This window comes from Xenopus tropicalis, chromosome 5, assembly GCF_000004195.4.
Source record: "Xenopus tropicalis strain Nigerian chromosome 5, UCB_Xtro_10.0, whole genome shotgun sequence".
Taxonomy (NCBI): Eukaryota; Metazoa; Chordata; class Amphibia; order Anura; family Pipidae; genus Xenopus; species Xenopus tropicalis.
In genome coordinates, this window is record NC_030681.2 from 95510537 (window position 1) to 95532786 (window position 22250).

Below are 22250 nucleotides of genomic sequence, written 5' to 3' on the forward strand. Positions count from 1 at the left end.
GTTTCTCCTACTAGCTGGCTGTGCTTCTGTTTCATCATTTTTATGTTGGAATGGAAGTTTGTGGAGCTTGCTGCTATTTAAAATAAGCCCCCCCCCCCCCCAGCAGACTAACCAACCTTAGTTTGGACCCTGCAGATAGGTTGGTTATCTATCCAACAATAGTTTGATGACTTCTGTTTTTTTAATATGTTGATGCATTGCTTATGCCATATAGCTACAGACTTTTGCAGAACTTTTATAAATGTTTTACAAATGCCACATAGAGTTTCATCATTGCTCAGTTACAGAGAGGGCACTATTTGATGTTCTCCCTCTGCTTGTGTTGGCTCCCACCACATTTTCTGGTTTCCTTCCACACTACAAAATATAAAGGCAGGTTAATTGGCTCCTGATTAATTAGATCACATTGTGTGTGGATGTAATAGGGACGTTGGAATGTTAACTTCAGTGGGGACTGAAGCAAATATAGCACTGCAGAACTATGTAAACAAGGTGTACAAATTATAATAGGAACAGTTTTATAACTGTTTTTTCTTAAGCTTCTTTAGTCTCCCTGTGGTTTGCTAAACCTTTTGATGAAATCCAGAAAGGATGGGGGGAGGCGAGGCTCAGTGGCCTTAGGAATATTAATTTAAAGCATTGTGAAACTGACCACAGTAAATTGCTGGTAGAGGAAATAAATAGTAATACAAAGAGATACCCCTCTCAGAAATACCCACCCATAGCCTGGAAAGAGATACAATACAATCATATTAGCTTAGCTATTCCCCTGTATTAAACATATGTAAGTGCAATACAAACATTCAGTGGCCCTTTAATACCAAGCCAAGCAAAATAACATAATTAGTAATGCACTTAATGACAGGGAAGTATCTGGATCATACAACTGTGTAGCAATTTTAAGTATTTACTAAAAGTTAGACCATGTGTCTCCAGCTTTATACATCACAACGCTTTTTATCTATGATAATTTGCATTACACATGTACTTAGTGCATGTACTGGCATTGTCAGCCAAGTGCTAGAATTTGAAATTGCTTTATAATATTTTAAATTGCTGTTTAATCGTTTGAAAGTAGGCTTACACTGAGTTATAAATATTTAGAAAACTAATAACCATATAAACCATTTGCTTGGAATTGTGTAATTTATTTTCTGTAATCTGCCCCATGGCAATGTGTTATCGTGACTTTTTTGTGTGCTATCAACCATATACAAAAAAAAAATCGAGTTTATTTGATTTTCAATGTCATTTTAATATAATGCATGAAATAAGTACTTCTGGAAGCTCCTGACACAGCACACGCTTAGCTGGCTACCTTCATATCTTGCAATGTTTCAACTTGTTCCAATGGCTCAGGTCTCTGCATGACTTACATTCCTTCTGGCTGAAAGAAGGGGAATTCAAATATGAAGAAAAAATTTACAGGACCTAAAGGGAGCTTAAGACTCTTTGCCTTACCCTCTTTCTGTAACAAGAAAGTGATTTATGTCTCTTTTATATGTGCCTGTTGTAAAATGTGTAAAATTCACTTTTATCTTTTAAAGAAATATGTTTTCATTATTCTAAAAGTGGCACATTGATTATTTTAAAGACACATGGACCCTTCCCTTTCCCTAACCCCTTCCCATTTTCTGTTCCCCAACAAATGACAACAGACCACAAGAAACAATTCATAATTAAGAATGAATACATGAAACAATTCATAATTAAGAATGAATACATTTGTGACAAACTATATACTATCATACTTGAGCTGAACTAAATAAAAGTTATTTAAAATTAGGTTCAAGTGCTGAGGAGCACAATTTTCTGCCCAAATTGATTGGCAGATGTGAACAACATTCTACCCTTTGTGCCACAGTGCAACTATGAAACGGTCCTTTGGCAGGCAGTAATAACAGAGCTCCTTTGTGCCTAGCATCTGCCTTGCACACATGCCACCTTTGGCTTTCCATTGTAAATGAACCCTAAACAGTATGGGACTTAAGTTGGTAAGCTTCAACCTGCGTCTGTCCATTTTATACATTTTATTCTGTGATGTAGGCCCATGATTCCCTGGATTAAAATGACTTGATTTCATACCAGTCACTCTATCTCTAAAGAAAGACTTCAACCTTACAGGTCTGCCATCACTGCCTTTGTGAGAGATTATTACCAACTTTTTTGTGTTTAAAAAAAAAGTGAATGATATTTTAAAAGACGGTTGTAATAATTATCTTGTTGTAATTCTGAGCCGAAATTATGCACAACTCACTGTTGCACACCAAATGATCTCCCTTATAAGCCTTAATTTGCACCCATTCCCATTTGCAAGTTTTGTACACTCCCCTTTGTTAGTACATTGCAAAATGTAGCTTAGAACTTAGCTACATTGAAAGGAGATGTTTCTTTACACCCCCCCCCCAGTACTTGTCTACAGGAGGCTTTAAGTGACTTGCTGAACTGTACAGTGTGGCTGTGTCAACTGCTGTGCATATGGGCCTATGGGCAGCCCAGGTCCATTAGTGCAGGAACCCATTGCAACCAATAACATATTCAAATTCATTTTTGTATCTGCCACTGGTTGTTGCAATTCATTGATAGGTTGCTATAGATTACTGTCCCTTGCCCAGTGTTGATAAATGAGCCCCACATTGTTTCTCCAGTAACAGTTTTTTATTCATTTATCAAAAGTTTTGATTACTGCGTCAGAGTTAGCACTTGATTTAAGCTACATTTATTATTAATGAAATGCATGACAAAGCAGCCTAATGGATTTGACCAAGTGTACTGTCAAAGAATACATTTAACATAGCCTTATATGCACCAATAGCTTTGGGTAATCTGGCAAGTTTTGACCCTATTGCTCATCAATTGATGCATCTGAGTTCATCTAATAAAGATTTACAGCCTTCTGGTCTTTGTATGGCTAACTACAGTTCAGTGATAGATTTTGAACAGGTGCAAAGCCAAAAAGGACCTTTGATCCTCCAATCAGTTATCGGTTAATAAAAGCAACAACCTAAATCCCAGCAATTTCCATTAGCTGATGAAGGCCTGGAAGGTTTGGAAGATAATTTTCTCTGTTATCAAGCTGTAACATGCCCTTTATGGACACTTTCTTTCCAACCTCTCCTTTACCATAATTTATTGTAATACATTGCTGGAAACTACTACCAACTCTAAAGAGAGTATTGTCAGTACAGGTATTGGACCTCTTATCCGGAAACCCATTATCCAAAAAGTTCCGAATTACAGAACGATCATCTCCCATAGACTCAATTTTAATTAAATAATTCACATTTTTAAAAATGGTTTCCTTTTTCTCTGTAATAATAAAACATACCTTGTACTTGATCCCAACTAAGATATTCTTAATCCTTATTGGAGCCAAAACAATCCTATTGGGTTTAATTACTGTTTCAAATTTTTTTTTAGCAGACTTAAAGAAGGAGATCTGAATTACAAAAAGACCCCTTATCCAGAAAACCCCAGGTCCTGCGCATTCTGGATAAGGGATCCCATACCTGTACATTAAATTGCTTTCAGCTAACATTATGTAAGGTCAATAAAAAAGCAAACCCATTCATATTGTTGCCTTTTTCCTGACTTGCAGGACTTAATCCCAATAAAATCTAAATGACTACAATCTCTGTTACAGAAGACCATCAAGTGATGACGGGATTCCTTTAAAATGAAAAAGTAGTACTGAAACATTGTAGCTGAGCTGCTGATAGCTAATGAGTTCCATCAATGAATTTATTACCTTTCACGAAAAATTGGTTGATAGAATTTTGTTGAAAGCATTTAACTAGATGTTTGTGGACACTTAAGATTGATGGTTTTCATCCTTCAGATACATTCTAAGCATATTTTCATCTTCTTACCAAATTTGGTACTTGTTTGTATTCTCTTGTTGCCGTGATTCGTTTACTTTGCTACAAGCTCATATTTGAATGAAAGCATTTACTTTCTACTTAGAAAATGAACAATCACAGGTCCTACAGGTATAAAAAACAATTGTCTGTCCCATGTACCAATACTGTATAAAGTCACATGGCTATGTTAGTAATATTTTCATATTTTGAAAGAGCTAACTAGGCAATTTTCTTGTAGTCATGTTTGGTGATTCACACTAGACAAAATATGGCTTTAGTTGACAATTTGGTATTAGAATAAATCAAAAAGCTTAAATTTCTAATACTAATACTAGATGTGGATGTACCTTATACAGTGGCAGCTGGGATTATGTTAGTTATTTAAAGTAAGATACTGTAGTAGATGAGGTTACATAAATCATTTATTACGGAAATCTCATGATTTCATGTTAAAGAGTTGCTATACTTATTGAGGGAAAACAAACATCTACAAGTTGTTCCTAGGACTAGGGCACATTGTTTAAAGGACAAGGAAAGCCAGTATAAGTATTTGGCAACCCTCCCATGATCCCAGTCTCTATTTTTTCTGCAGGGAGAGGCATGCCCCTGTCATAATCTTGGTGCTGATCTGCCATGTTAGCAATTAATATACTGGCAAGATTCCCAGTCTTTGGCTACTAATATGTTCCTTACCAGATAGGATTTTCAAACCTGCCATATTGATATCTGCATGATTTTCAGCCAGATATCAAACTGGCAGGCTGGTTGGTGGCCCTCATACATAGGCCTATAACCTTCTGACTGGTTATGGAGTGAAAGCTTTTATAGGGCCGTGTATTGCCAGGTCAAGAATAAAACCATTGTATTCTATGGAGTTTACCTGTTGTCTGTTGTGTAAACATGTGCATTTTTGCCTTATTTGGCTTGAATGACTGCCCCTCTGGCTACACAATATCCTAATTTTAAAGGAGAAGGAAAGGTAAAAACGTAAGGTGCCATATACAGTAATATCTGTGAGGTCACCAAACGAGCTGATCGTCTCCCAATATGACCACCTGAGGTAGGCAATATCGGGCTTATTAAATTGTTTTGGTCTGGGGCTAAATGTTTGAATTACAATGGCAGGTATAGGCGCAGTCGGATCAAGCACCGCATCACTGACAAAATTAAACCTGCACAATTGAGATCTGCCCAATTTTAGGCCAGATATCAATTGGGTAGGCCTGTGCTATCTTAAACATATATTCTTCAGAATAGATACAGTGTACTAGCTTGCACTATTGTGACTAATCTATTGGCAATAAAAGTTTTTTCTTGTCTTTTTTGAGAAATACACTGTAAGCATCCAGTAATACTATGTAAATGTATAGTTAATGTGACTGGTGGTGGTAAACAGTGGTGCAACTAATTGACAAATGTTTGGAATAGTGGGGTTATGTATTACTTTACTGTCCACCTCCAATACCAACAGCTTCATGAACAGTGAAAACAACTAGTTAAACAATAGCATTAGAAAAGAACAACAACAAGGAATGAGCCAGATGGAGATGGGGAGAAGCAACTCTTGCAGTCACAGAATGGAGCAGAAGGAGTTGCAATCCATTCTGTATGCTCTGTTGCCTGGGTTCAGCAATACTGTATAAAGGAGAAGCAGGAGGTAGACAGCACATGGGCATCCACTGAATCAATAATAGCACCCCCCCTCCCTCCCTCAGTTGAGCATTCAAGCTGTGGAGGGCAGGGAGACCCAAGCAATGAAGCCCTGTACTATCAACGAGGTACAGTGCTCCCTTGTGCCTCTGTATGGACCTTGTCCTGAATTTTTTTTATCTACCACATGGTGCAAAGTGCTCCTGTCATGGATACAGGTGCAAAAGGTTCAGTGTCAAGGCTAATTTTGCATCCCTTACACACATGGTTCTCTTTAACCCTTCCTTGTCCTAATTTGCATATTTGCAAATTGCATATTTAGATTTGGTTTGGTATTTGCTTGAATGTTTTTGCAAAGGATTTGGGGATCCGCCGGATCCTAAAATAGTGGATTTAGTGCATCCCTTCTACAAACCTTGTGATCTACTTTGTAAGAGAGAGCTGAGAGCTGCAGTCAGAATATCTTCAAATACTGCTTTTAACTATGTACTTACATTGTTCCAATAATAATATTAGTTTCCTTTGTTTTTTAGAATGCAATCCTCTTTGGTTCTGGTGCTGTATATCAAATTCATTAGAAAAAATATATTTGAGGCTATTTCTGAACAACTGTATATCATGTTTCACAGAGTATCATTTTCCCTAGTTGCCAAGCAGCAAATTCAACATATGTAAACCATTTCTAAATTGCCCCTGTCTTGGGCCTCATTCGCATGATTGATTTTCTCATGCTGATTTTCAGACTGCTGTTCATGAAATCATAAAAACCTTTGGAAGCACTTACAGTGTGCTCCCTCCATATCTGTAATGGTGGGGTACTGTTTGGCAGGGTGACTCCATAACATAGCAGAAGCATAAATGCAAAGGGTTGCTTTTGGTGGAATTTCTATGGTACAAATGTATATACTGTAAGAAGGTTGGAGAAGAAGATATGGTTACGCTGTTACGAAGTTAGGAGAATACAGCAAATGCATAATTAGATTGTGGTGGTTTGACAGCAACCCTGCTATTATATTTATTTTTTTATAGCTGCTTATAGCAGCTGGTAGAATGCATGTTGGCATTTCTGTTGGTGGTACAGGTATGGAATCTGTTATCAAGAATGCTCGGGACCTGGGGTTTTCCGGATAAGGGATCTTTCCGTAATTTGGATTGAATAAAACCCAATAGAATTGTTTTGTCTTCAATAAGGATTCTTTGGGATCAAGTACAAGGTTCTGTTTTATTATTACAGAGAAAAAGGAAATCATTTTTAAAAATTAGAATTATTTGCTTATAATGGAGTCTATGGGAGATGGCCTTTTCGTAATTCGGACCTTTCTGGATAACAGGTTTCCGGATAAGGGATCCCATACCTGTAGTAGAAGTGATTGCTAGCCTTCTATAAGTTATATTGGTTGTTGTTTAAATTTGTAAAATCATGTTCTTTGGTGGGTTTACTTTAACCCTGTCTTTTTCAGACCAGACCAGTAAATAAAAATGCACTTGGATCTTGACCAGGATATATGGAGTGAAATTCTCAGCCAAATAAAGGAAACCTCCATAGCTGCTAAAGACAGACTTACACAAATAAAATTCTTCAGCTGCATGTACTGCACACTATAAAGATTGTCCACAATTCATTCAAACACCGTAGACAACTGTTTTAGAGGATGCTCTCTTCCTATGCCTTCTTCCGTATCTTTTGGCAGTACACCTGCATCCAAGCATTTTGGACAAATATATGAAACTTCCTACACTCACATCTGGGACTTCCGCACATGACTATGCCAATACTAAGCTTACTGGGCATTGCAGAGGAACTACCCCTCCTCCAATTGTTATTCTTAGCCAAAAAAATGGCTCCATTGGAAAGCCATTCAGAATGAAAACAGCTTGTCAATGACAATTTGATACATATCAAAGCGGTCTACATAGCCAGAAACTGTCCAGAAATTTTTTTAAAAAGTCTGTGTGAAATGGCTTGTTACAGTTGTCCCCCTCTGTCCTTTTGTATAGCATTTGTGTATTATTTTGTGTAGCACTTAAAGGAGAAGGAAAAGTAAAAACTAAGTAAGCTTTATCAGAAAGGTCTATGTAAATACAGCCATAAGCACTCACAGAAAAGCTGCACTGAGTCCTCTATCAAAAGAAACACATGATTTCTTGTCTCCATTTTTGTAAACATGTTCTTTGGTATCCAACTTCCTCTGTTAAAAAGATCCTTCATTCCCAGGCCAGAGTCTGCACAGCTCTCTCCTCTCTCCCTTCTCCTGCTCCCCCCTCCCTTAAGAATTAATAAAACTCACATTAGGAATGTGTAATCTGAGCTGCCAGCCTGTAAAGTTGCAGCAGGAAGCTTCTAGGGCTCTTTACTCAGGTATAGTAAACAGCACAATACAAACAAATAAAGCTAAATAACAATTGGGGTCACATCTGACTGTGCTTAAGAAGGTAATTATTGTCACTTGTATGTGATATGACATGCTATATACTTTATAACCTATAACAACCAATAAGATGTTTGCTTTTAAAAAGGTAACCTTTAAAAAGGCAACGGCTTCCTATTGATTGGTTGCTATAGGATACAGGCCAAACTTAGTGCCTTTTATTAAATAACTCATTTTGTATCAAAATGCTAAAGTAGGCATTCTTAGGTCAGATACATGGTTTAGCATACACAGGTCAGGAGACCAAGATCAACTGAGAGAGTGACATATATTTCTTAGGAGAACAAAATGGCTTTTCTAAAATTACAATTTCAGTATGATTTTAAGTCTTTTAATTAAAGCCAGTGTTCTTAAAGATTGTAACCACCCACATATAGTCTGATTTGCCAATCTGACCTGATTCATTCAATAGGCATCAACAGACAAACTAGTAAACTTGTTTTTGCAGTGATGAGCAAGTGTCACTGGGAGAATGCTGCGTGCAGTCTTCACAAACAATTGTCCAATGAAATTTGATTTGAAGGTTTTAAAATGTTAAAAATTTAAAATATATAATGTCCACTTTGCTCCACATACTTTAGGGGGCATATTCATCAAAGTACGAGTTTGAATCCCGAAATGGGAAAAATACGAATTAGATACGATAATTTATAATGATCGCAAATATCACGAAAATGCTTACAAAAATATCGGAATAATCACGATAATATCGTATTGGCCATCTGAATGTCACAAAATTTTGGAAGCCTCCCATAGAACTCAATGGCACTCTGTAGCTCCAACCTGTGCCAAGGAAAGTCACGATACCGAAGCTTGAATGAATCCGAAACTTTGGTACTCTGCGCGACAATACGATTTTGTCGCATAAACTTTGTCGCAAAGTATGAAAAAGTCACGCAAATGTACGAAAAAGTTGCGCTAAGTACGAAAAAGTCGCAGAAAATACGCACAGTATGACCAAGGTTGATTTTTTTGGATTTCGTACCTGTCGTACTTTGATAAATGTGCTCTAGGTCTTGTTGAACACTTAGAGGCCACATTTTCTTGAGGACAAATGTGTTAATCTGCTGTTCTGTAATCAAGACTAAACCATCTGCTGAAGAAGGGGACACTAGGCTAAATAGGATCAGTGGTTTCAGAGTTGTTACAGGGTATGCTTCCTACTACCGAACTGTATGTAAATTGTAAAGAATCATTCCTTGTCAGATCACCTAACGGCGGGGTGATTGTTTACAAAGTAATGTCCCTGTCAGTAAGCTTTCTGTGATTTGCATTGGCACATGTGTTTGGTTACTAGAAAATTATATGCAAGCATTAACTTATTAATGTTGTAAACAGTATTATATATATAAGCACTGGAAATGAAAAGCACTCCAGCCCTTTTACAAATCTATCAGTATCGGTTTATGCCCCGGGGTCATTAAAAATGTCAGTTTGTTTCAGGATTGAAAGCATAGTTGTAGTTTTTTGTGTTCCTCCAGGGTTTGGCTGAGTAGAGTCTACCCTCCCAGATCTAACATCTATTCAGAATCAAACAGAGTTGTAGTCTCTTGTTTCCAAATTCATATTCATATTTCATGAACAAATATAGGCAATGTATTTCCTTATTTGTAAAGTAGATTTTGGCCCTTGCTTAATCATTACATAATAGCTGGAATTCTACTTATTCCTTTTAACCCATACATGAAGACTACATGCTATGACACTTATTCAAAGTAAATTCTCTTTTTCTCAGTTACATTATAAAAATAAATTCAGCTAAAAATCACATTGCCCGTGCTGGCTATTTTGCTGCTTTTTGGCAATATTTTGCTTTACAGGAAGATACATACAAAATTATTGGTGTTAAAGAGCATAGCTGCTAACTGTGAACCAGTAAATGCTACCTACTAATTGGTTGCTATAAGTTACTTTACAAGTAAAAAAAATACTTTTTGCTACTACAGTTTGTTATTCCCCCTTAAATACTGTATAGTAAAAATGTACATGATTTATCTAGTGCTTAATTGTTCAGAATTATATTTTACCTATTGACTAAGACTCTTCTAAAGCACTCAAAGCTCAGTCAAGTATGGTAAAGAACAAGTATCAAGAACCAAATATGCTAAGATACTGTATCTCATTCGATTGTTGCTTGGGATAGAACTCAGATTTGGTCCTGGAATTCAGATTTGCTCTTTCTTAACCCTCATTTTTGAAATAGCATGGAAGTTTGAAATCATGCCCAAATCTGTCATTGTAGAGAATATTAAAATACTAAATTAATCTAGCCTAAAGCAAGCCATGCTTTTTGTTATTATTTCCCATGTGTTATAAACCTTACATGGTTAGAGACTGTATTAGCTTGCTTTATAAGGTACAGAAAGTCTCATGACTCAAGATTATCTACTCAACAGGCTGAAACTGCTTAACTTATTTTATTTATTTGCAAATTCCATCTCTATTTACATTCAGTAAAGAAGATGAAGGCAAGTTATAACTTACAATGTATAATGCTTATTTATTATTTTTCAGCTATTTTCAAAGCAAAAAAAAAAAATTGGATCTGTTCCTTGTAAAAAAAAATACAATTTTTTTGTAATCAGACGTCGTACTTTAATGAATGTGCCCTTAAGTATTATCTAGTAAATCTAATATTTATTTGTTTAGTAGGGTAAGTGAACTTTGCAAATAAAGGATAGTTGTAGGGCCATGGCCCATGGGAAACTAGTAGCCCACGGTTAAATCTTGGCTACTGTGAGTGAATCTTTCAGAATCTCTCAGAAATGCCTTCCCACGGGCAATAAATTGAATTGCCAATGGGAAGGCATATGCATTTCATTTTCCGAAATCACAGAAATTTCCTCCGGCTTTAAACTTTGTGCAACTTTGAAAAACATTAATGTAATAATCAGTGTGCCTTAATGTTTAATTTAATTGTAGTTGGGGTCAATGTATCATCTCTTTGCTTGATTTTGGTCCATTAGTATGTCTGCAGGTGTCAGGGCCTGCTTGGTTCCTTCTGGGATTGGAGTTGGGACCAAGGAGAAAGCCTGAGTTCAGTCAGGAAGCAAATAGTCAGAAGGCTGTGGTATCAGAAGGGTTAACGAGAGTCTCTGGTCATTTCCCAGGCACAGGTTAGTACAGGCGGCAATCAGCGGAGTCAGGATCAGACAAAAGGGTCAAAACCAGAATGACAGTCCAATAAGGCAATTTGTAGTGCACCCAGGAGTATGTAGAAAAAAGTCCTATATTTGGGCATTGAATCAAGGATCTCGGCACCTATTTAATTTGGATTTTCATGGCAAGTGTGATAAAGTTATACTCTACACACTATAGTTACACTCTACACACTATGAGGAGCACCACTTAAGGGATGTTGCAGCCATGCCCACTGCCATCTTTAATTTTTTATTTTTTTAGCTACAGGGAAATTGTGGGACTGCACTTGTGGATGTCCATGAGCCTTTATATTTTTGGAAAATATATAGATAAAGTACAAAGATCTTCAAATATATTTATATTATATAAACATGCTTTGGTGTGTACTGTGAAATTCTGGGTGGAGAACCCTAACAAAGAAAGTGTGTATATAATGAGTAAATAGCTCAAACAATTGTTCTCTTGCTTTGCCTTAAGGTACATTTTACCCAGTGGCAGCGGGCCCAATATATTAATAATGCTGGAAGACAATTAATTTCTTTATTGAGCAGTTTGGGTGTAGTATGAGCATGTATGAATTACAATTTATTCTATCACAACCTCAGTAAATAAAACACATCTGCCTTGCAGCTAGGGCTGGAACCTCCCTTATGCTCCTTAAATTAAGTAATATGTAGGTGGTATAGATTATTTGTAACTGTCTTTTATTATTTTAGGAGTTACAAACCAAAGTTTTGCAAAACAAAAAATCAGGATTAGTAATTAAAACATGGGCCCAAATAACCCAATTATATACTGTTTTGTCATAGACAACAGATGCTTGCTGTTTTAACACTGCAAGTAAGGTGGCCATATTTCATCTTTAGTATAGGACATGCAAGAAATGAAATACATATAAAGATACTACTAGATTACTTGGCTTTTGATGAAATGGATCCTACAGTTTGTGTGATTGTCAGAGGGACACTAGCCTGAATGCTCACTAGGGCAGCGACGGATAAGGTTATTTAAAATGATGCCTATATAAGCTCTGTATAAGTAACAGTTAATTGTTTTAAGCCCCGTAATCCTGTTGCAGCGTCATAATTGCTGGGATGTCCTCATTGTCCCCTGCAAAACTGAAGAAGTCTAATTATCCACCCTAGTTATATTAGATTTTACAGTATAGACACAGAAAAGACACAGCTATCTAGTTTAAACTTTTGTTTATGTAAAACCTTCCTAGCTGCTAGTATAGTTTTGTAGAGTGTATTGGTTATTGTATTCACAGTGCTGATTAGTAAATATTTGGGAATCTGATCTGGTCACTGTTGTATGGGAATATTATCCGTGGTTAATCTTAAAGACATGGTGATAACCCTACCAGTGAGTTATATTTTAGGTATAAATGGGGTATACATATAAAATCCATGTGCTATGGGCAGCTTAGTAATAATATGTTTATCTATACTTTTCCAACACTCCCTTTAAAGAAACATTATTCTGACATCTTGGGAAGTCATCTTGGGAATCGATTGCAACCTTAAAGGCTAATATTCGTGCAGAATTCATAAAAATGTAAAATCTTCAATAGCTGGTTTGGTTTGTGTTTGCTAAGCATAAGAAAGCTTTTTTTTCTTGGTTAAGGGCTTGAGGCTTAGGTGCAGTTTTATAAACATGTGACATTAGAACTTAACAAATAAATTTCATCCACTTTCTAGAACCATATTTAATCAATGGGTGAAAGTCGGAGTTCACCATTTGATAAATACAATTCTAAAAATCCCATAGGAATGAATAGAAAGTGGGTGAGTCTTTATGTATTAAGCTCTAACATTTTCATAAATCAGCCCCTTACTTTTCTTAGGGGTAGATTTAGCAAAATGTGGGATTAGAGCTCACCACAAAAAACACACCCACTTTCTTATTGCTAGGAGATTTTTAGAAACGTATTTATGAAATGGTGAACTCTACCTTTCACCCGCTGATAAATACACTTTGAATATCACAATTGCCTCCTTACTTTGGCTTATAAGAATGGACAGCAAATACAAGAGTTCAATACACATATGTTGTGTTTTTTTTTCTAGGCCGGACCTGATTGACTTGGATACCGTTGCTGTTCAAAGCAACATTACAAATTTAGAAAATGCTTTTTACGTAGCTGAAAAACTGGGCGTTACTAGACTTCTTGATCCTGAAGGTAAAATAACAAGATATAAGTATTTAGAATAAAATTAACTATAATAATCATCATAGTATAACAACTAAATGTGTATTTGTTTTGCTTTAGATGTTGATGTCTCATCCCCTGATGAAAAGTCTGTAATAACATATGTGGCATCTATGTATGATGCATTCCCGAAAACACCAGATGGAGGGGAGGGAATCAGTGCAAATGTAAGTAATATAAAAGGCATTTTAGCTTTTGGATCGAACCTGTAGATGTTGTGAACAAATCCCAGCAACCCCTTTCAGCCACTGAGTGATTTTGTAACTTCTGCTGGAGGGTCACAAGCAACTGTGCATTTTCATTGTTTTTTTAAGGTTTAATTTTCTCAGTTAAATTGAAAAAAATAATATTCCTAGTTAAATTCCCCATTAACTGCAAAACACTTTTGTTGCAAATTTGCAATGTGTTTTATGAGGCTATTTATGAAAGAATTATTTTAATTTGAGTTTTTCACCAGAAATTGTCAGATCTAAGATGGTAAATGCTACTTTATTCTGTGGATACAATTGGGGCATATTGACCCTGAATACAACCATTTATCAATAAATAACTTGTTTCTTATAGGTTGGTTATAATCCTGATACTGTATGACAATGTACATTAATCCTTAAATAGTTTACATTAATTGCATCGAGGTGGGCATATACTAAGGGCCAAATGATCGGATCACATTAACAGGATGTTAATATATATATATATATATATATATATATATATATATATATATATAGGCTGTTCAGACGAGGACCACATCAATGTCCTGATGTGCTCCTCGTTCAGACAGGAATTTTAAACCTGCTGATTGACATCTGCCTGATTTTCAGCCAGATATCAGGTATGCCTGTCTGAGGGCCCCATACATGGTCGAGGAAGCTGCTGACTCTGACAATTAGCAACTTTTATCGGCCTGTGTGTGGCCACCTTAAGAGGGCGTTGAAACAGATTATTTTTCTTATTTCAGCTTTTCTAAATATGACTTGATATAGCCAACAAAGGAGGTTGGAATCAGGGGATTATTACTCTTTGATACACATAGATGTAGGGAATGTACAGATGAGGCGTATTTTAAGGTTAAAATATGAGTAAAACTGCATTCCCGTGAGTTTTATTAATTATGCTCACTGCTCTTTTTCTCCAATAACAAACCCTTTAAAGGAAAACTATAGCCCTAGAATGAATACTTAACCACCAGTTAGTTTATATCATATTAAGTGGCCTATTAAAGAATCTTACCAATCTGTAATATATATGAGTAAGTATTGCTCTTTTACATACTTTCCCTTGAGCCACCATTTTGTGATGGTCAGTGTGCGTCCTCAGACATCACCTGACATGAAATTATGCAGCTTTAACTGTAAAAGAAAGAAGTGTGGGAGCAAAAGGCAGAACTGTGTCCATTAACTGGCTGATGTGACCTAACATGTATGTGTGCCCTTGGTTTGTGTGTAAATTTAATTTTTAAAGTCCAGTTTTTTAATTTAGTATAACCCAATGGCACATGCTACTGAAGTCTAAAAGTCATTTTTTATGAAAATGGTTTATTTAGATGAAGCAGGGTTTTACAAATAAGCTGTTTTTTGCAATGTATTGTTATAGAGACCTACATTTCTGGGGATATAGTTTTCTTTAACAGCTTTATGAATGCAAAAAATAGTTAATAAGGAGTGTTCATGATCTGTCCTGTGTGTGAATGTGTAAACTAAGATGTTTGGCATTGCTGTGTATCAAAACAATGCCCGTCTGCACTTGCCCATAGAGAGTAAATACTGGCTTAATCATGAAGAGTTCTCCAGCTACTATTGCATTCAGTTGCTCACCTGCAGAAAAGCACCGGTTATTCCTGACCACAGGAGCCTTTACTTGGTAGCAAATGTGACTACAGACACCATAAAAGTGGGTGACTATAATATAACAAATATTTTCCTGCTACAGTGCATTCATTATCTCCACAGCAGGAATCTATCACTTGAAATGATCGGTTTCTGCATCAGATACAGTTGGATGAAAAAGTTTGGAAAGTCCTTAACATTTGCCAATATGTTGTTTTATCACATGTAGTTCTTAAGTATTACTTTTCAGAGTCTGTTTTAAGTTTGTCATAGTTATAAGATAGCGTTAATACCTGTCACTTCAAGTCACTTTTTCCGGAGAAGAAATATTTTTCTACACTGCAATAAAATAGCAATTGGGACTTGAATGGAATATCTGTAAACAAAGCACTTTCAAAAATGGAATAGTGTTTGTGGAGTTCACTTAGAAGCACTTTAGCAGCATTAAGACATAGAGGCATATTTAATATAATTCGAGATAAGAGTTCACCACAGAAAAATTCACTTACTTTCTATTTATTCTTATGGAACTTTAAGATGAACATTCATCAGTGGGTGAAAGTTAGCGTTCATCATTTGATAAATACACTTCTAAAAGTCTTATAGCAATGAATAGAAAGTGGGTGAATGTTTCTGTGGCAAGCTCTAATCTCACATATTGATAAATATGTTTTACAGACTGAGACAGTTTTAACCATCATTGACTAAAGGGAGTTTTTTTAACACTTATACTTAAGTTAAATATTTACATATATTCTGAATTTTGATTATGCATATCATGACTGTAAACATTACCAAACAAATGAAAAGTTATATGGTTCTATAGGATGTTGAAGTGAAGTGGATAGAATACCAGAATATGGTGAACTACCTCATCCAGTGGATCAGGCACCATGTTGTGTTAATGTCTGAAAGGACGTTCCCGAATACTGTTGTAGAACTCAAGGTATGTTTCCCTGGTTAAATATCAGCCAACACTCAAAACTATTGTTTATTTTCAATGTTAATGATAGGCAATGACATTTATGGTCCTGAACACCACAAAAAGTTCTAGGATAAATCCCAAACTGAATCCTAAATGCAGTAGACCTTTAATATTGTTGAAATTATTTAGCTCAGGTTTGTATTGATTTCAAATATTTATGTAATAGTGTAAGTCTATAGTAGAGGCAAAAATGTACGGAGAAAGAAGAATTGGTGAAGTGAACAAGACCATTTTATACCTTACATATGGTTTATTAAGACTTACATTGTCACGATCGGTAACCCAAAACCCAGAACAATTGCCAAGGTACCACTCTCAGTTTACACTTCTGCCTATAACACCCACCTTTGGCTGCGAGTGGAGTCCTCCGCTACTCGGTGCCGCCAGGTCTTAAAGTTAGAGAACCAAGGCAATGGTTTTGAGTAAGCAAGGGAACCAGATTGTAGGAAGGGGACTGAAGGAGCTTAGTAGAATCACAGTCAGTCAGGCCAGGTCAAAACCAGAACAGTAGCGCAGTACAGAATCAGGATCCAGAAGAGTAGTCAAACAGGCAAAGGGGTGAGTCCAGCCGGAGTTCACTCAAGTAAGGATACAAGCAAGGGTCAGAACCAAATACACAAAACAGCAGCACACCCAGGAGCTTTGCTAGAAAGACCTATAACAGGCAATAACATTAACAACAGGTGGAATCAACCATGTCTACATGAATATACAAGGGTAGCATAGCAGGGAACCAGGACTTTAGCTTTCTGCTCATATAGAACAGTGGTAAAAGACCTTGCACAGCAACCTGCAGGTCACTGGTTCAACTCCAGGCAAGATATTACATACATACTTCATATTCAAGGTTTTTTAAACTAATATATGTGATCTTTGATATAAAAAATTTATGTGTTTGTAGGCACTTTATCAACAATATTTACAGTTTAAAGAAAAAGAAATTCCACCCCGGGAGACTGAAAAGTCTAAAATAAAGCACCTTTACACTTTTCTTGAGGCAAGTATCTCATTGGTTCAATAAAGGAAGTATCCTTGCAGTACAAGAACACTTTGCATATAATTTTGTTATTTTATTCTAGCCATGGATTCAGTTTGGGCGCATCAAGCTGGTCCAGGGATATCATCCGAATGATATAGAAAAAGAATGGGGAAAGCTAATTATTGCCATGTTTGAAAGAGAAAAGGCAATAAGACCTGAAATCGAAAGGTATGAAAATTCTGTAGTACCCTGTAGCACCGTATAAAATCTTTAGATGTTTGGACATTGACATTGGCTTTACATTTCCTATGAAGAAGGAGGCTCCACTAGTTGCAGAAACTAGCTACTTACAGTAAATATCACAGTAAATATATGATTGTCAGAGTAAGTATCAAAAAGTTTGTTTAACTGTGAAGCAGGTGATTACTCAAGACTTGCTGCTACATGTGCTTATAAAGATTTACATGATCTTGTCAGATCTGTTGTTCATTGTCAGACTAGTATACCTGGGGCCCACCTGAGAACCGCACACAGGTTACCAAAAAAGGCAATGTGCCAAAATTTTTGACCCTTTGGAACACCATTTAGCCATGATTACACAGATATTCCATTAATAATATAGTATTCTGTCATAGGCAGTGTAACTGAACTTGACAATTTCAAGTTGATCTGTAAAGTCCTTCCTGTGATATAGAATTCTATTTGGTGTGGGAGACTAAAACTTAATCTGCTAATACTTCTTGATGGTGTCTGAGTAACACATTGTCAGATATAAAAAGTGTGAGGGGATGCAACTCATTTTTGTTTAGATTCATTCATTAGGGCCCTGAATGGCCAAACTAGACAGTATCAAACTGTTTGACCCAATGACGAGTTGGCTCGATAAAACCACTTAGCTAATTTATGACCACGTTATGTTATATCTATAAATTGCCCTATTGCTTGTTCATACAATGACTTATTTTAAATGGCTGATAATTTAGGGCTCATTTCTCATAACTGGGCAAATTTGCATTTGGGCAGTACCCCAAGGCAACCAATCACAATTTTGCTTTCATTGTTCTATCTGCAGCTGGAGGGGAAAATCTAGTCATTGATTGGTTAGCTGTCAGGTACAAATTTGCCTAGTGTTTATAAATGAGCCCAAGTGACTGATAATTATTTGTTTTATTGTCTGTACATAAATTACTGCAATCATATAAGCAATGAATGTCAAATAAGATCTCTGGCCAATGCTAACAAATTTTATAAAGATAGCTGGAATCTCAGCCATAAGGCACGACATAGCTGTTTATGAGAGTCACAAATTGGACCATTATTTTGTTTTTTTTTGTTTCTTTAAAATAATGTTTCCCCTCATTCAGGGAATGAATAATGTGCTCAATAAAACGTTTAAAATTAACTCTATAGGATTATACAGTTAGTTAGTTCTTTATATATAATGTAAACCTGGTAAATCCAATGAACTTTGAGATATTTATGTTTTCATAAAGCTGTCAGCTGCTGGTTTACTTGCAAATATTTACTGAGTAGTTTGTTTAAGAAAAAAAAACCTTTGGGTTACTAAATTCAGTGTGTAAACAAGTTGGATGTAAGAGCAGCCTGTTTTGGAACAGACTAATTGGGAATAATTGAAATATTTGGCATAATCATTTCCCACAGACGCCCAAATGAAGCTGATAAGTTTAAACATGTACTGTATTAAAGCAGGAGAGGGGAGGCAAACTTGAACTGGTATATAAGGCTCCAGGCAAAATCCTTTGAAGAGCAAACTGAATATATCATTTGCTAGGTTTTGAATATACATGTTGGAGCCTATTTAAGAAAGGACGCTAGCCGTACTCTTAGCCAGTAGGGATATTCTTTCGTTCCTGGAAGCTGTACATTCAATTTTTTTTTTTTTTTATCTTTTATCATACTGTCACTTGTATGGGTGAATAAAGGTCACTGCTATAAAAATGAACAGCACCTGTTATGGCTACTATAGTAGCGATTCCTTACTCACCAGCAGCAACCGCAACAGCTTTGACTCCAATGAGAACTTTGTGTCTCTTAAGAGTGGTCCAACAATGATTAATTCTTATATAAGTTTTGGCAGCGAACAGTCTGGGAGACCAAGGTAGGTCTCATGCTTTAGGACTACATTTCTTTTTTAGATTTTTCTGGCATCTTGGTAAAAATTTCCAGTTTTGTAGGTTTTTTTTTTCTGAAATGAGGACATTCTGTACTCTGTCAATAATGGGTCATTAGATTTTTTCTGTTGTCTATATGACTTTGTCACTTGGTAACATGCGATTTAAGTACATTATATGGTACTTTGGATATCTGAAATTTGCAGTATCAAAACTTTGAGTTTTTCCTTTTTTTTTTTTAGGCTTGAAATGCTGCAGCAGTTAGCAACCCGAGTTCAGAGGGATAGCTTGGGATGTGAAGACAAACTAATCCTGGCTCGCAGTGCTCTCCAGGCTGTACGTTTTCCACTTCTAGCAAAATGATTTACAATTTCTGCTTAGACAACCTAATTATCTCATATTTTTTACTCTGTAAATTCACATTTTTGTAACTGAAAAGAACTAGGTATAGATATGTTCATACTAATAATCTTCCCTAAACCTGTAATGTAATAGTCCTTGTTTTCTTAAAGCTCATACTTATCAGTGCAAAAAACTTTTTTTGTTAAAGCTCACTTCAAATTTAGTTATAGATGTAGAGGGCAGAGAAGTAACAAATACAAATGTATTTTAAGGATGCCAAACGGATGGAATCTGGGATCCAGTTACAGAATGAAGCTGAGATTACCGGGTACTTGATTGAATGCGAGAACCTTCTGCGACAGCAGCTTGTCGATGTCCAGAGTCTTGTGGATGGGAAATATTACCAAGCTGATCAGTTGGTGCAGAGGTAACACCTTCCTAGTAGATAGATGCAGTACAATGTTTTTGTACATACCACTTCACTACAAGGAATTTGAAATCTTGAATTAATTTCATGTTTACAGTACAGGTATGGGAACCATTATCTGTAAACCTGTTATCTAGAAAGCTCCAGAATTCTAGAATGTAATTTCCCATAGTGTCTTGTTTAAATAAACTGTTAAAAAAATTTTGAATGTTGATAAAATCATTTGTTATATTTAATGTATTTGACTAGTATTAAATGTATTGTGAGCAGTACTCTGATATTATACCGTTATGATTTATGTACAGGGTTGCCTCATTGCGAGATGAGTTACTGGCCTTAAGAAATGAATTCACTTCACTATACAGCAAAGGACGTATGTTTACAAATGATCAGACAAAACTTATGATATCAGGAATATCACAAAGCCTCAGCTCAGGATTTTCACAGAATTTAAACCCTGTTATGAACTCAACTCTTTCACACAGTATGACCCCTTCCATGACACCAACAAGTCTCACACCGGGTCTGTCCCAAGGCTTTAATTCTCACTTAACTGCTGCTATGACTCCACCATTTTCACCCAACTATAACTCGGGATTGATCCAGAACTATGCAACAGGAATGAACACAAATGCATTACAGTCGCTAAAACTCATGCAGATCAAGAAACCCTTACAGAAGTCATCTCTTGCTGATCAAAATTTACCTGAAGAAGAAGTAAACTCAAAATTTGTTCAAGATCTTTTGTCATGGATCGAAGAAATGCAGGTAAACTCATTGGCTATTGTTTTTTTCAGTGTTAGAAGGTAATTTTTATAATTATGTTCAGTAGCATGGACTTATGCAGATAGAGCCACAGTACTAATTTCAGTGGAAAAGTGATGGAAATGATATGTTAAAGTAAACCATTTTTGCCTAATATCTAGATAAAGTTTGCTGTATCTGTATGATCTAGCAGACAGAGATTAGGTACCTGTACAACAAAACATTATCTCTACCAAAATGTTTTTTTTCTTTTTTTGTTGAACCTTTAGAAACCTGTGTGTCATTTTCTTTTGTTGTACCAGTGAGTTATATGCACCTTTTCTTGTATGGTGGGACAATATATTCTGAGCATGTTGCTGTTCTCTGACAGGTGCAGCTTGATCGGGCTGAATGGGGTTCAGACCTGTCCAGCATTGAAGGACATTTAGAAAACCACAAAAATTTCGATCGCGCTGTTGAGGAATTTGAGTCCAGTCTTAAGGAAGCAAAAATGAGTGAGGTATAATATAAACAGTGATAACTATCATAAATAATTTTTCTTTATATATTGCTTTTTTCTCTATTGTGTATTTACCAAGTATTTTTATTGTTATAAACTGACCCCACTATTGTATCCTTATAATGATGAAAGATTTCACAACCAACCCCCTTTGAAAGTATGCTTTTGAAAAATGCTTTAGGATTCTTATCATCTTAGACTCTGATTAGACTATTGGTGGAGAAACTTATGAAGCAGTTTACCACCAACAATACTGGAGTGAATTGGCAAAATACTTTTTCACCTGGAGTCAAGCAAAAAATTTCCAGTGTCTGCACCAGTGAGCCAGGAAATTAGTATTGAGGGAACTGGTATATGTTTCATTTATATTCCAGCATTATCAGCATAAGGTCTGCCATTCCTGCCCGTTCACTTTTGTCTCACACTCAGATTATATCTGTGTTTGTCTATACAAGTATATATGTAAGGGTTGTTGGCATTGAATCATCTACCTTGCCACTAGTTACCTTTGCATGATGCTCTGGTCATATGGGGAAGGCAATTTTTTTGAACAATATACTGATGGCTGAGCACATTTCTGAGACTATGATGTTCTAATGTTTCCCAGCTAGATTTTAGCTTTAAGTAATGTGTTATGTCTCTACTTGCTTGGAATTTATGAACACTTAACATTAGTGCATTATAAAATATAATTATGCTTCAGGAATATATTGCCCTGGGCATATATTAGATTTGCGTACAGAACATTTTTATAAACAGGCATTTTCTGTCATCTAGAGCATCAATTACTTCTGTTAATATGACACTTTTTATTTTCTTTTACTGAAAGCTGTTATCCCTGTCACCCTAAGAAATAGGGTTAGTTAAGCAAAATAAATAATATAAATCTTGTTTCCTTCCGTCTTGGAATTACACAGTCACAGCAAACATGCTGGCGCCATTTTGTGGACACTGTTAATAAGGCAAGCTTTGTATTACCACAAAATCTTGTTTATGTGCC

At 36.0% G+C, this 22250-nt stretch overlaps 1 protein-coding gene across 29 annotated transcripts in view; it reads left to right on the forward strand.

Annotated features, from left to right (window-relative positions):
* dst (dystonin) overlaps positions 1-22250 on the forward strand; it is a 281394-nt gene that overhangs the window by 123823 nt on the left and 135321 nt on the right. For 26 of the 29 annotated variants that reach the window (XM_031903049.1, XM_031903050.1, XM_031903043.1 and 23 more), the window contains 9 exons: positions 13150-13262; positions 13353-13459; positions 15948-16067; positions 17008-17103; positions 17186-17313; positions 19460-19553; positions 19832-19986; positions 20292-20754; positions 21122-21250. In XM_031903049.1, coding sequence (XP_031758909.1) covers positions 13150-13262; positions 13353-13459; positions 15948-16067; positions 17008-17103; positions 17186-17313; positions 19460-19553; positions 19832-19986; positions 20292-20754; positions 21122-21250 — 1405 coding nt within the window. Of the gene's footprint in view, positions 1-13149; positions 13263-13352; positions 13460-15947; positions 16068-17007; positions 17104-17185; positions 17314-18932; positions 19205-19459; positions 19554-19831; positions 19987-20291; positions 20755-21121; positions 21251-22250 lie in introns of those variants that run through there. The other 3 variants (XM_031903067.1, XM_031903056.1, XM_031903065.1) reach the window with 3 other exon arrangements.